This window comes from Pelecanus crispus, chromosome 10, assembly GCF_030463565.1.
Source record: "Pelecanus crispus isolate bPelCri1 chromosome 10, bPelCri1.pri, whole genome shotgun sequence".
Taxonomy (NCBI): Eukaryota; Metazoa; Chordata; class Aves; order Pelecaniformes; family Pelecanidae; genus Pelecanus; species Pelecanus crispus.
Window position 1 is genome coordinate 34,171,483 of NC_134652.1, and position 16,493 is coordinate 34,187,975.

The 16,493-nt window shown below is 41.9% G+C and overlaps 1 protein-coding gene across 2 annotated transcripts in view; it reads right to left on the bottom strand.

The window, feature by feature from the left end:
- The window catches only part of ANK3 (ankyrin 3), a 204,911-nt gene that overhangs the window by 38,516 nt on the left and 149,902 nt on the right, over positions 1-16,493 (bottom strand). For both annotated transcript variants that reach the window (XM_075717238.1, XM_075717237.1), the window contains exons 28-33: positions 14,657-14,881; positions 11,430-11,584; positions 4,259-4,470; positions 2,269-2,476; positions 1,597-1,693; positions 342-570 (exon numbers count right to left, since the gene is read on the bottom strand). In XM_075717238.1, coding sequence (XP_075573353.1) covers positions 342-570; positions 1,597-1,693; positions 2,269-2,476; positions 4,259-4,470; positions 11,430-11,584; positions 14,657-14,881 — 1,126 coding nt within the window. The remainder of the gene's footprint in view (positions 1-341; positions 571-1,596; positions 1,694-2,268; positions 2,477-4,258; positions 4,471-11,429; positions 11,585-14,656; positions 14,882-16,493) is intronic.

Genomic DNA, 16,493 nt, shown 5'->3' on the forward strand with positions numbered 1-16,493 from the left:
GACTACGTATTCACCACAAACCAGACCTACTCCTGACTGCGTCTGCAGGGCCAGTGAGAAGGAATTCCAGGTCAGCCGTCTGCAAAGCCCAGCCAGGGCTACTCGACAGCAGTGTGTGCAAAACTCACTGCAGACTGGCCTGGGGCATCCATTTGGAGACAGGTCCTCATGCTCACCCCACCCTGTCCTTTTCTGGCCTCCTTTCAAGAAATTTTTTGACAGAGCCTTGCTGTGAACCTGTATTTAACTGGGCTTACAGTAGCTTTTGCAGGACCTGTTGCCACTTGGAAAACACATTGTCCATTCACAAGGAGGAAGCTCACTGTAAGTAAGAACTGTACCTCAATGTCTTTGCTTCTTGCAACTTCTTCAAAGTTCTCTTGTTGCTCCAAAGTTTTGTCCACTTTGTCATCAGTCATGCAGAAGCAACGCAAATTGGATTCCACAGGGTCATTCATTTTGGCAAATATCACGAACTTTGCCATATAAGGAACGCATATTAATTCTCTATAAAGCTGTGTTGCCAGCCCAACAGTCTCTAGTACTTGATGGCAGTCTGCGAGCCAAAATCTGAGTGGGGAAAAGCAAACCATTAAATCAACTTTTCATTATGCTCAAACATTGCTTAAGCCTTTAAAGAGAAACTGTGTCCCGTGATCCTTGGCCATTTCGCATGCGTACTGTCCTTGCAGACTTCCCAAAGCTGTAATTTTCCTTCTACTTTCAGTGGAGCTTTAAGCATCCAAAAATGGGAATACCTGGCAATGAAATGTTGATGTACTTATTTGACCCTTCTCACACTGGTATCTCATAAAACTGTCTATTTTAAGCCTCATTTGAAGCCAAAGTGGGGAAACTGTATTTCTTGTGACCACACACCACATATATTGTAATGTGCTGATGCTTCACTGTACATTTGATTTGCTAAAACAACCTCCTTTATAACACATACATACAGCAAAATCACATCTCCTATATAGGTTGAAACCAAATATGTCCACAGTGAAGTTTCCCAAAGAGATAGATGTTATACTGTGATTTTCTCACCTTATGATTAAGAGTTTGATGATGATTTTGATACAAGCTATAAATATTTTAATATGCAGTTTGTATGAGTCTGTTCCACAATATTTCAGCCCTGATCTATTTGGTTCTTTCAAATTTTTGTGAGAGTAATTTTATGTCATTTTCGACTAAAAAGCCCACAGCCAGAAACTGAATGTCTTGAACTATTTAAACAAATATGTTTTTATGAATCCTCCCAATTTTTTTAGTGACTGAGCATTTTAAACTTTCCCTTTCTGTTGCTGTTTGCAGAAAAACAAACCCCTGTGTAGCACCACAGCCTTTAGAGAAACAGCACGTGTGACTGCCAGGAGACATCACCGCAGCAGCAAAGGCCAGGACAAAGCTTCACGTGCAACCCTGGATATGTGGGATGCTGATACATAGTGACAAAGAAGCATCTGGTCCATTACTGCTTCACCAGTCTTGCAAAAGACTTACAGAAAGCCAAAAAACAACCCCACAACTATGCACTTTGTTAATCAAAGGAAACTACTCCCTAGGTGCATTTGGCAAGCTCTGTTACTGTACCTGGCTGAAACATTGGTTGTGAATGAGACACAGTCATTTGAAAACGTCAGCGGAGTGGTGCCTGTGATATCCTCCCACTGCGCAGGTGAAGTACCTCCTACATAAATATAAACCATAGAGATTTTCTTTCAAACACCAAGCATATACAGACTATGTAAGAATATCTCTATCTTAGGTTAATTTGCTTCACACATAAAAAGAGAGCCTAGACAATAATGTTCTTCAACAGCTGAGCTACGTGTTATATATTACGTTATATGTTACACACCAGAAAACGATGCTGATATAAGCAAAGTACATACCTACAAGTCAATAGCAACCCCCGCTTTGATATCAGCTAGGACAGAATTATTTCTGCAAACTACTTTTACTGACAACCATGTTTAATAGCCAAGGCTGAAATTCTTCATACTGGCTAAATACAAAATAGCATTTAATGTCTGTTGGCAGAGTTCCTTTACAATGGTATGAGACCAGATTCAAAGCCCAGGGAATCAGTGGGAGCCTTTCAAATGACCTCAGCTGGCTTTGCTCAGGAGAACTGATCTGAACTCTACTGGACAAGGAAACCAACGTTCCCTCACTGGAAAGCACGAGTTGTACAGTTATGAGAGTGAGCACAGAGGCACCGCGGTCGCAGAAACCTTTGCAAAGAGCATGATTTTCTCTAACCTGTAATGCTACATAAAAGTCGAAGGCTGGGCGTCGTGTCTCCTTTGTACCCGTTGGTTACACCTTCTCCAGATGGAGGCGGCACAGGAATTGTCATGGTTATTGGCTTATGAAATTTTCTTCTTCTTGGCTCCACAGTGACAATGGGACTGAAAGTTGCTTTGTTTCCAAGGATTTTTTTGACAATCTCCTCTGGAACGGGTTGAGCCTGTCAACGCAGGGAAAATATTTGAACTAGAGCTACAAATTGGTTATAGACATGCAGAACTGTTTTCCAAAAGATCATTCAATTTTCCTTTTATTTTCTGTAGAATTTTATTTCTTTTTTTTCCCCAGGCAGCCTTCTCCTATAGCTCTCGAGGGTGATTATTAGTACAATTCATGCTTAGTATTTTTCTCAACAGCCCACTTAGATTTCCTAATAGCTAACATGTAGAGCAAAACTATAAATCTCAGAAGGTTGCCTGCAGTATTTGCTAAGAATTTTTCAGAGCATGTTTGGGTTTGGTTTTAATTTACAGTGATGGGTGATATTAAATACAATTTCAAAATGCAAAAAGAGGTGTATTTTGCTCTTGGGAAGTGATGACTAGGCACTCTGTCTTGAAGACACTAAACATTTCTCACATCTCTGCCAAACACAAATCCGTGCTCCTGAGTAACACTGTGTACTCTGACTTACTTCTGTAATCAGTGCTTCCTATGCTATTCCACTATTGATTATTAGGAACAAAATACTTGTTTGGGTCAAATTCATACAGAATGCATTAAGCTATAGAAGAGCTCTAAGCAAATTTCAGACTTTCTACCTCCATTTTGTGCCTTGAAAGGTTTCTTAGCTTTATATGGGAAGAAAGGAAAAACAGCCAATATGGGAAGAAATGCTATAGAATTTTTGTAGTTTTTGTCACGTAAGACCTGAACTCAAAAGTGGCAGACATCTTATAGGGAAACGGGGTTTTGCATGTTTGCCTTTTTTTTTTTTTTTTAAAACTTTCAAATCTGTTTCAATCAGGCTGACCTGTGACTTGCTGCGTTATTCAAACTGCACAATGTATTGATATGCATGGAATATGTAGTTACATTGCAATCTCAGCAGTCGCAACACTGCATATGGAAACATTGTGCTTCCTTCACACTAGAGAGCTCTGGAAAGGCAGCTGTATAACTGTAATAGCAGAGCTTCCATTTTCTCAAGATTAATCAACTCTAGATGTGAAATACCATTAACAGAAATGTTCCAGTGTGAATTCCAAGCACTGGAATCCAAACCAGCATCCCTATTTCATGAACCCATCAGACTTGTCAAGTTATTAAGTAATTTTAAGTGATAATTAACAGAACTCAAAGAAAAAGATACCTCCTACGGAATACTTCTCTACTTTCTGTGCAGTTTGTTTAAGGAGAGTTTAAGCTATTTGCTCTTCCCAGATTCCACCCATTGCTAGAAACACCAATGGTGAATGTCCTAAGCTACAACAGCTATATATGAGAGGTCTTTGACCCAGTAACAGCTGGCGAACAGCTGCATGAAACCCGTACCAAACACATTCCTATGGCAAAGGGCAGCCCAGTGACACCAATCACAAGCTGCTGCTTTGCCACAGGACACCGAGACTGCACAGCAGCCGCACAGCTCATAGGTGCTGGCAGCCGCGGCCAGCAGGAAGATGGCAGACAGTATCGCTGAGGCTGTGGTGGCTCCAGGCCTTTGCTTTTCTCTCCATTCTTCAGATGCTAAGCAATACTCAAGGCAATGTAAAAGGGGAGCTGGGCTTTTGCCACAGGGATGAAGACTGCACCAGGGATACACTGAGAGGCAGAGAGCGTGCCCGGGCAGCCAAGTGCCAGTTCAGATCCCAGGTGTGAATACTACCCACCTTGCAACCCACTACTAAGGAGCAGCAGGCTCCTTAGCTGCAAGCCTCATGCATTGAGACCAACGACGCGCTTGTGGACGCTGCGGATAGGAACACGAGGGCACCTTTACCTGGAGCCCCACGCGGATTCTTTTGGTTAGAGCACCCTCAGGGAAGGACGCCTGGACACGCGGCACCGTCGTGCTGCTCAGCACCCCGCCCTCCGGGCCGATTTGGTTACTCTCCTGCTTGATTCGCGAAACCACTGCGAAGTACTGAGGGAAATCCTTTGTGACGATCCTGCAGATACGCTTCTTCTCTAGCTCCTCAACGCTGTCCAGCTCTGGTGGGAGAAGACAGTTAAAACATTCAGGCATTGCCTGCCCAGGTTCATACCAGCCACATCTGTGAGTGTGAGGTTTTGAATATGCCTTAAAATGCTTGAGAAGGGGTTTTTTTTATTATTATTATTTACTACAGGAGGGAAAAAAATCAGTGCTACTAATTATCAAGCTTTGGTTTGCTCTGTGAACTTTTGCATAAATCTTGACAGTGAGGGCCGACAGCACCGGACACACAGACCTGCCAGGACACCCAAGCACTAGGGTGTGACAGCGTCTGCGGCAGCAGCTGCCGTAGGATGGCAGGTTTGTCACACAGCATGGCAGTCCAAGGAGGTCTGAAGGAGATGGTCAAGCTTCTTTCCTCCCTCCTCTATATCCGGAAGCACACAAGTGCACTGGTCTTTCTATGCACACCTTCAAGAGACATTTACTCCCAGCCTCTTCCCTCACGTAGCTCTGACATGCAAAAAACCACAGGAAATCACAGTCAGTTCATCAACTATCTAACTTCACGCCAAGTGTGCAATCCACAGTGTGTCCGGCTAAGGCCCTTGAAAAAGTCATCTCCCAGACTGGCATCCATACAATCCTGACCAGACACTGAGCTCTCTGGTAAGCTGTGGATGTGACAGAGCTCTGCCTGCCAGTACTACCAATGAAACCATAGCAAGGATCCCTTCCCACATCAGGCTTTCAGCCATTTGGGTATCTGCGCCAAAATAACTGCACTGTGCTCCTCAGTTCCTAGAGAAACTTAATATACCCTCAGAGACAACCGGAACAGAAACAGGGCATCAACTGTGAGTGCTCTTGGCCACATTCCCAGCTCGTAGTGCCACCAGGGCTCAGAAAGGTGCATGGAGTATCTGCCCATATTAACTAATTAAGTAGATGATAGACATATGTGCACTGAGGAAAACTGTGATATGTCACAAATATAACTAATTATGCAACTATGTGTGTCTGTGTGTGTATATACACATATATATGTATATATACGATAGGACAAGAGGGAATGGGCTCAAACTGCGCCAGGGGAGGTTTAGGTTGGAAATTAGGAAAAATTTCTTCACAGAAAGGGTGGTCAAGCATTGGAACATGCTGCCCAGAGAGGTGGTGGAGTCACCATCCCTGGAAGCGTTCAAAAAATGGGTAGGCGTGGCACTTTGGGACATGGTTTAGTCTAGTCTACCCTTAATTAGTTTAGTGTGGACTTGGTAATGTTAGGTTAATGGTTCAACTGGATGATATTAAAGGTCTTTTCCAACCTAAACGATTCTATGATTCTATACATGCACTACTGAAATCCCTGTGTTGTAAACACTGTTCACAAATGGAGATAATTACACAACTGTCAAGCACTTCTCCTGCAATTTCTTGCACTTGGCCTTCTTAACTATTTTAACTGGGTTTCATTCCAGCATGCCACATGCTTCCACTCTTATCTTCCTCCTTAAAAAGGGCACCACATTCCTAAAGAAGAAAGTTTGTTCCTCAAAAGATGACATTTCTATCAGACACAGCAAGAGAATGCAGGAGGACCAGAAATGGTACCAAGACAAAAGACACTTGTAAAAGCCTTTACTTATGTGACTGTGATGCTTTCCTCCTCTGAACATGTAAGCTCAATTACAGCTCCAAAAGAATTAGAATATAAATTTGGTAAAATGTCAGTTTTCCATTTTAAAACTTTCAGCAGGTAATTTGGATTAATTGCACGGTGTTGCTGTGGATCATATGTACCTAGCAGAAGAGGATAATTTCTTATCATAATGTCAGCTTCCATTTACTTTGACTCAGAGATTGATATCTGAAGCCCTCTTATGAATTAGGTATTCTGCCTGCAGCCTCTGGAAGCAATGGCTTGTGCAAGAGACAAACTGGATTCTTAAACTCCCAGGCAGGTATAATCTTGACTGGTAAATCTTACACATTCTCCTGTTTGTTGCTAGAGACTAAAGCTGCTGTAAAATGCTCACAGAGATGAAGGATAATAAAAATTCTCCTGAAGTAGAGAATGAGTGTTTTATACAAGAACACTTCAAAATCCTTTCGGCCTGACAGGCGCCTCCTTTAGAGGAGGAAGAAGAAGTGAAGATTAGAGTGGCACAACAACAGTCAGGCATGGAGAGGAGTTGGGCTCTATATAGGGAGGTTATGTTTGGAAAATACATATGTAAGCTTCTATATGAAGTTGCCCTCTAACAGAAAAAAAAGATGATGAGCAATCAAACCACCTCTCTGACTGCTGTGAGAAATGCAGTGTTAGCATGACAGAATTAATGAAACAGGGAAAACTAGTCCTGGGAGAGGTCACGTTTCCCGAACACACCTCATACATTTTACAGCAAGAGCTTTCATCATTACTATTTCCTCAGTTGCTGACACTTCATTCCTATGCAATGTGTTTCAATTAAAAACCTCGAAGGATTTTTTGTTTGATTGGTTGGGGGGGGGGGGGGGAGGGGGGGGGCGTGTTTAACCACAGAGAAGTGTACTAAACACCTCATCTTACAGATAGGGATGGCAAAGCAGCGAGAAGTAAAGCAGGAAGGTTAGTGGCAGAACTGGGAAGAGTCTTCCAATGTCTCTGTCTCCCAGATTCATGCTAACAGCTCAAAGAACACCTATGGCTATTAAGTTTTAGTAAGTCAAGAGAAAGGTATTGTGAGTACTCTGTGCATATATGTCTTCCCCTGCCACTCATGTGTATGGTACACTTAAGGTGGCTGGTGGGAGTGATGGAGGAGACATGAGAAGGAGGAAGGAAAGGAAGATCGCTCCTCCCCACCCTCTAGTCCACGCTGCCACATGAGTGTCACGTTAAGGTTCCTGGACAGGAGAAGAGAAACCCAGCCACGTCCTCCAAGGTCAAAGAGAGATCTCATGTAGGGTGGCTCAGGTCAAGGAAAGCAATCACACCAGTTTTGTCAGGTGAGAGGCAGGTGTGGATCAAATTCATCCCATGTCTAATACCTTTCTTTTTTACTTTCAGATAAAGTAACACAGAGCAAGTGTCTTCTGACTGGAAACAGAGTAAGAGAAGTCACAGAACACCTGGCTGTTTCATGAGCTTCAAGGTGTCTTTGTGTGATCTGGTATCTGATTTCCCTTACCAGGAGGCCTTAGAAGAGGGTTGCTAGCACTGAAAAAGCAAATCTCACCTGTACTTAGACTGAAGAGCACTCTGAGTTTTGCAGTCCTCCTGCAGTACTACTGGTCTGGTCACTGTGCAGAGACTGGAAGGTGGGACGAGCATAGGATACCAGTTTCCCCCACACAGACATGTGCCCATTAAGAAATTGTTGCGCTAAAAGTGGGGCACCCAGGAGGCAGCACTCACATGGAGCAAAGTACAGGAGATGGATGGAGGCAGAAAGAGCACATGGGAAGGGGCAAGGAGAAGCTGAGGGCAGTGAGACTTGTCTTAAAAATGTTGGTAACTAGAGCCACCCTCCCTGCTTCAGTATTTCACATACGTAACTAGACGCTCCCAGTGCCACAAGGAGGTCTCATCCTCAAATAAGACAATGTCCTTTATGTGCTCTTTTGTCTATTTTTGCACAGTCTCTTATCTTGCCATTCACAACACAAAGTTTAACAGCAGTATGTTTAGAAGCTTTTCTTGGAAATGTGGCAAAATCACTGCAGAGTGATTTATGGTGGTATTTTAAACTTCAAGCATAAACAAGGTCACACTCTGGTTTGATCTGTAGATTCAAAGAAGTAGCTATGTTAAAGCTCCTGCTTCCCACCTGAAACCACACTGTGCAGCTGCAAGCGTATTGTAGCCACAAATATTTGCATTTCTTGGCTCACTCAGTAGTTTGCAAATGTGTGTCAAAAGATTAGCTACCCCAGTGTGTGCATTTATGCCCACAATTTGTTGACATGTACCTGTAAAGGGTGCAGGAATGTAAAAAGCAAACACAAGTTATATCTAAATGGAGCCTGGCTGAAACCGTAACCTGTTTACCAATTACAAGACAGAGAGCTGCTTCCTAAAAAAAAAAAAAAATATATATATATATATATATGGAGATATATTTTACTTGATTCAAGTTTAAATAAATGTAACATGGCTGAGAGCTGTGAATTGCTACTCTTGTGTTTGGAACCAAACTCCTCCTCTTTCTAAAAATGCCAAGTTCCCTGTATTCCCTAAGACCTATATTTGCCCAAGTACAGCACCATCTTTAGAATAAAAACTATTTAAGCAGAAACCTGACAGCACCAAAGAAAAACTGACTCTTTAAATCACGGTTCGTTGTACTTTCATGATAATAAAAGCAAAGTTCTGCTATTATTTAATCTTGCATTTAGTGCCCTGAAGCGTTGCCTCCTGCTCTGGATTATTTTGAGTCTGAGACGAGGGTTTCCAGCAGATGGTGCTGCTTCCAGTACAGAACAGGCAGGTTTTCGCAGTCCCCACAGAGATCGAGGAGCAAAGATGTACTCGCTTCTCATCCCCAGCTAAGTGGGAGAGCAAAACAGGAAAAAACCAGAATAGAGAAGCAGGCTGCATCTTTAAAAATTCAGCATATTAAGGAGCTGGGAATAAAAGTCTGATTGCCCTCCTTCACTATACAGACAGTAAAGAACTAGTGAATCGCAGCAGGTCTAACACAAAACGGACCAGCTGCATTTAATAGAAAAACAGGCACTCCTGCAGCATGTTATGGCCTTCAGATACGAATTTTCTTGCAAAGACACACTAAACTTCTGGAAATTACTGACTATGTGGCTGCTTTTTATTTCAGTTAAAGATTGCTTCTGCCTCCAGAGTTCATACCTGGAATAAAACTTCTTCCAAAGTTACGGCTTCTGAGATGCAAAATACTGCTTCAGAGCCAAATCTGATTGTGGTATTTTGTAACAAACCAGTAAAAGTTCAGATAAAAAAAAAAAAGCCACCCTGCTTTTAATTCTCCAAATTTGTAATTTTATGTCATTGCTTGGAAGACCTTTTACACGGAGGTGTTATTTAACTGGAGCAGAATTTTGTCACGACCCTTGTACTATTTTAATGCAGGATTTTTTTTGTTTTGTTTTCCTGACTAGAGAAGGATTAAGCTAAAATGAACTAACAAACAATCAACACAATGCTCTGGGTGTGTCTGAAGTATTTTTTCTCCTTTCCCTCTCATAAATGATTGCCTGGATTGGTAAACGGCATTTCTGCGGCTTGGCTTTTAAGGTGCCAAATATTTTCACTCTAAGGGAATAGTGCAGTGTCCATCATACTTTCTGTGATTCACTGGCTGTACATATACCCTTCTCTGTAAAATGTGAATTTATCCATATGGCACCTCTGGAGAGCTCTTTCCTAAGTGATGCAAGTTGGAGCACTTTAGGACAGTGTTTGTGTGCCCAGATTTCCTATCCCAAAATTGAACTAAGCTCAGTCTGGAAAGCACATGAAGCAAATAAGCAAGCTGCTGATCAGTTCTGACTACCTCACCACTGACAAGGCACCGATACTTCACCCAAATGCCAAATCATTACTTCCTATCTCGTGCTAGTGCGCAGGAAAGGAGGGGGTGGTGGTGAGATTTTTCTTTCAGAAAGGCTGCAACTACTACCTTCGATCCTGAAGCAATCCTTCCGCAAGCAATACTACCCTGGGCCATGCTCCCTCTTTTGCCTGTTCCACTGCTTTTAGGTACCCTTCTGTGGTGAGGTTTATTGTATTTTTCCAAACCCACGGACCCAACATTTGCAGTGTTTGTGCCCTACTGCTTGACTGGTTCTATTATATTTATTTCAAAATACATAGCTACAATAGATCATCATATAACAAGTGGTTATATCTTTGCCATTGCTCTGTATTTTTACAAGCTCATGTGCAGTTCAAGTACTTCGAAGTGAAAATACTACACAAGCCCATTCTGCTGTTCCCATTCCCAGATGACCAGGAAATCAGTAAAAATGCTAAGTCTCAGATGTGCAGGGAGCCCCTCACAACAGCGCTACTCTCCTTTCCATGCCCTCAAAGCGTGCCTTTTGCTGAAGCTGCCCTCTTCAAACAAGGAGAGGCTGAGATGAAAGGCAGAGCCTGCTCACAGATACCTCTCATAGCTGCCATCCTCAGCCTGATCATTTGCTTCAAATGCTTTTGCTGACAATGAAAGAACTTTCCTGCAGCTTGTACCCCACCATACTGTGACTTTCTGTAGGAGGTTATCCAGAGAAAATCCCATGGAAAAACCCTTAAAGAAAACCAAAGTCCAAACCACAAGCTGTTTCATTCACATTCAGATGCAAAGAGCTCAAGCAATGGTTTATCAGCACAAGAACTGAAAAATACTTGCTAGGAAAAGAAAGCAGTGGTGCCGAGGGATGACTGCAGCCCCAGCCTGGCTTTGCCCACATTGTGTCCGCAGGGACCATCTGTCACAGCATCTTCTAATGAATTGTGTACAGCTGAGTCCTCTCATCTTAAGGGACTCTCACATAAACAGCAACATCGAAGCAAAACAAGGAAGCCAGACTTCCCAGATGGGCATCAGGAAGGCAGGTTGTGTATTTGTGGGAGGCAACCTCTCACAATACGGTTTCAAAGAAGAATGGTCTATGGGCTGGGGTCTGCATCTGTGGGAAAGTCTAATATAACTGATATTTACACTTTTGGAATGACCTTCACGTGGCCCTGCCTGAGCAGCACAAACATGCTTACCTCCAGCTGGGATGTTATTCTCAACTCCATGCTGTACAGCAACTGTGCAACTTTGCTTAAACTTGGCAAGACTTCAGACCAAAACTTACCACTCATTTCAGGATGTCTCCAGGCCACTCCTGAACAATTTCTCTTTACACTCCTTCCATTAGTTTAATATGTAACACACATCCGTAAAGTCAGATATCCCCTGCACAGTTTTACTTTAGGTTCCTTTAGTGTGCTCATGTTAGCAAGCCTGCACAAAGGCAAGGCTTGCTAAAGCTTTGAGAAAATGTTTACCTTCGTCCATGCCATTGAGTATTTCGGTTAAGTCTTCATGTTTGCTGTCATACTGATGCTCCTTCCACGTTTCACCATTTTCACTTCGAAGTACGATTAGTTCTCTTTCCTTTCCTCGCATTGATCCAAAATGTGGGATTTCCACTATGACGGGGCTAGAGAAAAAGGAATAGTATTATTTTTAATTCTTTATCTCCTCACTGCCCTTAAATTTCCTATGGGCATTAAGTCCTTAAGAAAACTACAGTCATTTTAAATATTTAGCACCGTTACGGTAAAAATGTTTTTAAAATTGCCAAAGCTGCACAATCCTTTATCATTTAAACTGTAATTAATAGAGAACTTGAAAATATTCATATATAGCTCATTTTAAATGTAAATCTGCCGAAACAGCTACCTACATAAAAAAATAGTGGCAACTTTTGCTAAGGAGAGTTCTCCCTGCTCATTTATCCCAGGATGTAGGTGATCCAACCTGCCTCCAGCACACACAGCACTGCTGACTTCCAATTGGCATTAGCATAGTCAAAATTTGGATTTGGCTCAAGGGATTTAAAGGGGCAAAGTCAGTTCAGAAACAGTCCAGCTATCCAAACGCATGCAACATCTACTGACTGCAGCAGGAACTGCGCGTGCATGTAGGTTTTTAATGTCAAACTAAGTCCCAAACTTTTCAAAGGTCTCCCTGGCTCTCTGTTGATGCAGCTCCTGTGAAACACAAGAGGTTGTTTCTCATTAGCTTCACTTTCTGGTTCTCATGCCCAAAATCACAGCCGCAACATCTGCACCGTAAACATCACTGGGGAATGTTTAGATCCTTTCAGAATGGATTTCTCCGAGTTAAGCAACATCACGACCACATTTATATTAGTTACTGTCAAACATTTTGGGGGCAAGGAAAGGGAATGAGAAGGTGGTTAGTAATACACCTATGTCACCAGACAATGTACCTTCAACAGAGGACTGCAAGTGCATTACTGAACAGTTATTGTGAACAACCGACAGAAACCACCATTCACTTCTTGTGCCATTCCTTAACAAAACAGACACTTTTGCCAAACACTTCACAGGCAGGATATGCATTTTAAAGTATGCTAAGACAAACCGACTGAAATCACACAGTAAGTGAACAATTATGGATTATGCAGCTTTAAGACATTTAAATAGACAGTATCATTATTTTCCTACAGAGGTTGTAAAGGATTTCACTGCTTTGTAATAACTCAGTTAAAAGTAGCATCACATGATGGGAGAAGTATGCAGCACTTCTGTGGTACTGTACACCTGCAAGGTGTTGGGTGCATTAACCAGTCAATTACTGAGCACGGAAATCACAACAGCCATCATGAAGAAAAACATGAACTAGCTGGAAGTCCAGTTTTCACATTAAGGGAGAAGAGTTAGATAGTATTTTTCCCATGAAACTAGAAAAAGACAGTTTAATTAATATGCATTTTAGATGCTTTTAAGAACACCCAGGCTGTTACTCTAATCTCAAGTCCTTTAACAAAAAATATCAATGTAGCTGCTGTCTCCCATTGTGCACAACAAGTAAATACCAAAAATTCAAATACATTGCTTAAGATATTTACTCACTAGTTCAAAAAGAATACAAACTGAAAACTAAAGCTGTAGTACAATCTTTGCAGGCTAATATTTCAGATACTGTCTCTGTAAATATTTAGAAACCACACAATTTTGTGCATGACATTTAACAAGAATACTCAGTGAGAAGGTATTGAACAGGTTTGGAACACCAAACACCAATATTTTGAAACCCTAATGAAATAAATTTCACAATATGGTTTGAAAACAGTCAAAAATAAACGGAAACTACATTTTTAGACTATACACTGCAGTTCCTTTGGGTAGCATACTTGGCTTTATAAATTTATTTTAACAAGATGCCTCTTGCAGGTTGAAAAGACCAGTATTTCTCCAACCTTGTTGAATGAAGTCATTCACTCAATGACTTTTTTTCTAAAGAATGTTTCATAAATGATAGACTTCATGTGATTCACGTTTTACAAATGCTCTTCCCAAAACAGACTCACTCAAGGCCTGTAAATACCTTCTCTACCACAGGGTTGAACTTAAAGGACTGTCACTGTGTATTAAAATGTATTTGATGCAGTTGAAACACTTCAAATTTAAAAAGTTACAAAAGCACAGAAGTCATGAAAGCAGAATGCTGGCAGTGAGTTTTACATGCCTATAAGCACAAGGTAGTAGCAGAGCTATATTAAATCAAGCCACTATGATTTTCTTTCAGTGACATAAATCAACTGAAAGCTTCAGAAAACTTAAAAAAATAAAATGGGAATAACAAAAAATTGGAAACAAAAGAAAAACTGTAGACATTCTGTATCTTTTCCGTACATATCCTACCCAATAAATTTTGTTCCTTGTGGACCAAGCTGCAGGATTCGGCTAACCATGCTCTCGCCCTCATTTAGAGGGGGAGGAGTGTTAGGAAGATGCAGTTTACTGAATAACATCCATGCAGCAGGAAGAGAAACGAGAAGGGGAAATTAGGAACAAGCTGTCATTCCCAACAGAACCGGCAGTTTACACCAGGGTGCCACTCATGGTAATGAACAAAATTTATAATTAGGAAAAAAAAAAGCCACATCATAGTGGATTGTTTCCCCTATTTTAAGCTTAAAAAAAAGTCAGTTCCTAGCATTTCTACTAGTTGATGCTCTACCGTAAGTGCTCCGCCATTGCTCTCAGTGCCTTCGCTCCATGGGATGGAGACAGGCAGCTCCCAGCAACTCCGGCAGGAGCTGTGCACGTGCCGTGTCATAGGGAACAGAGCTCAGTATTTGGCTCCTTGCAGGTGACTTTAGGACACTTTTTTGTGACAGTGATGTTTCTCTGATAGTCTACGAGCAAGAGGGTCAAAACCTGTTCAGGGTTACAGGCGTGTGACTCCTCCTGACTTCAGAGGCAGGTTGCATGAGTAGATGGGGGCAGGACCCGGCCTTTTCATGGCTTTCCTTACCTTCGGCTCCACCCTGCAGTCATCATAGAGGAAAAGCTCCCCTTAAAATGTAAAGGTACTTTCTGGAAGGAATGGCAGGTTGGCATTTTTTAGTATTTCAAGTTAAGTAGCCTATCTTACACGCTCAAATGAGGTAGAGTCACGGTTTAACTACTTAGATCCAGGGTAAAGGAAATGAAAGATCAACATGAGTGTAAACAATGAAATTCATAGAACAACTCACCCTAAAAATTGTGCCCCTGCTGGCCCCATTTCTACAAGTCTACTTGCTAATCCTTCTCCTTCAACCATCGGTGGTGGGCTGGCCAGTTTATGCCTCTTCACCAAGCGGCAGGTGATGCGGGTTGGCGCTGTACACTTGCGTGGTGGGATAATTATTCTCATTCCATGATGGCGACTACCCCTCATCGAACCCCCACGTGCATCAACCATGAAACTAACCAGGAAACTGTAGGAAGAAGGAAATATGTCAATGAAAATGGTCACAAAACACGCAGAAGATCAGCAAAAAGTCAACCGCCATAGTCTTTAAAACATTATTAGAAAAGTCCTCCCGATCCCAGCTAAACTAAAAAGAACATGAAGATTCTTTTAAAACTTATACTTACATTGTTAACTATTGGTTATCAAAAGCAGGAATTGCTAAAGGTCTAGCAACATCATGGTGAAACAAACAGGTGCTACTGAGTAATTTGGATTAAAAGAGTACACAAGGAGTATATTAGTAGTGGTTTATTAGAATTTAAAAACATCCCTCTGTTACTGTTAGCTCTACTGTCCATAAACAAGAGTAATTAGCCTCACATGCAGAAAGGAACCAGACAGTGCAGAAAAAGGAGAATCAAAAATGCTTGTTATTTTGGGGATCTCAGTCTTCAAAACCTCCTCACAGTCTCATTTGCAAACACTCCTGATGGCTGGCAGCGCGAGTGCTGGCACCATGGGTGGCATACAGTCCAGGCTACTAAGGGCTTCCATCAATGGGGAATGAGTGAGAATATCAAGTACACAACTTTCTTTAGGCTGCTGGCATGGCACTCTGGAGGAAATCATGCCATTACTCCTCTGTGAAGATGACATTCATTAGCAAAAAGCGACATTAAGGAAAATCGCATTTGCCAGTGTCATTCCAATGCATAATTTTCCATTTAATAATAGAAGGGTAAGCAATTATATTTGTAAGTGGTGAGTGGTAGATTTTAAAACAAAATTCTTTTTATTAGCAAGGGAATAATGAGTATTAACAAGAATAATTGTTAATAGCCATGGTTTATTTCATCTATGAAATGCTGAGAAGCTGCATACGTGAAGTGTTACGGTCTTTAACAGAACAGTGACAGGAAAGTGGACTCTCCTCCCAGGACCAAAACCAGCCTGTTTCAAAACTCTGCAGCAGAAATCCTTCCATTTTACGGGGAACAAAACATACAGCTTCCTGCAGGGCTAAGCAGTTATGAGGGGATCTCCTCTGGTGCTCCAAAATACCTTCCCTTTTCCTCTGCACCATACGCTGCTGAGAGAGAATAGCTTCAGGTAGAAGATACAATAACAGGCCAGTATATCAAGAGGGACACGAGTTACCAACTCAGTCTTGATGCCAATACATTTCATTTGCTCCTTCTGTACCATACGCAGACACTGCTGGCACATCTGCGGTATGGTTTCACTATTTTCAAGGCTGATGCCAAAACTTCTGTATCTTAGGGACTAAACCTTCACATGATTAACAGGTGAATCCATCCAATTTCCTGGTTCCCTGCTGGAAACTAAATTAAGGGTAAGAGCCAATAATCCAGGGGGGGTCATGAATATTCTTTAAAAAAGTCCCCAAGTGCTCTGAATTATGAATGGGAATTTGCGTAAGACAGTTACATTTGCTTTTGACACCAGCAGGATATCAAAAGTAACAGCTGATGTGCATTGGCCAGGCCTGCAAATAAGCTGTGTTCGGAAGTCTGGGCGACGTGGGTGGGAAAAATCCGCACAAAAGCAGGAGCGTAATCAAAACTTTGTATTTAGTGGTCTGCAGGAGACAGGCGGGTAGGCAAACAAGCTGTAAA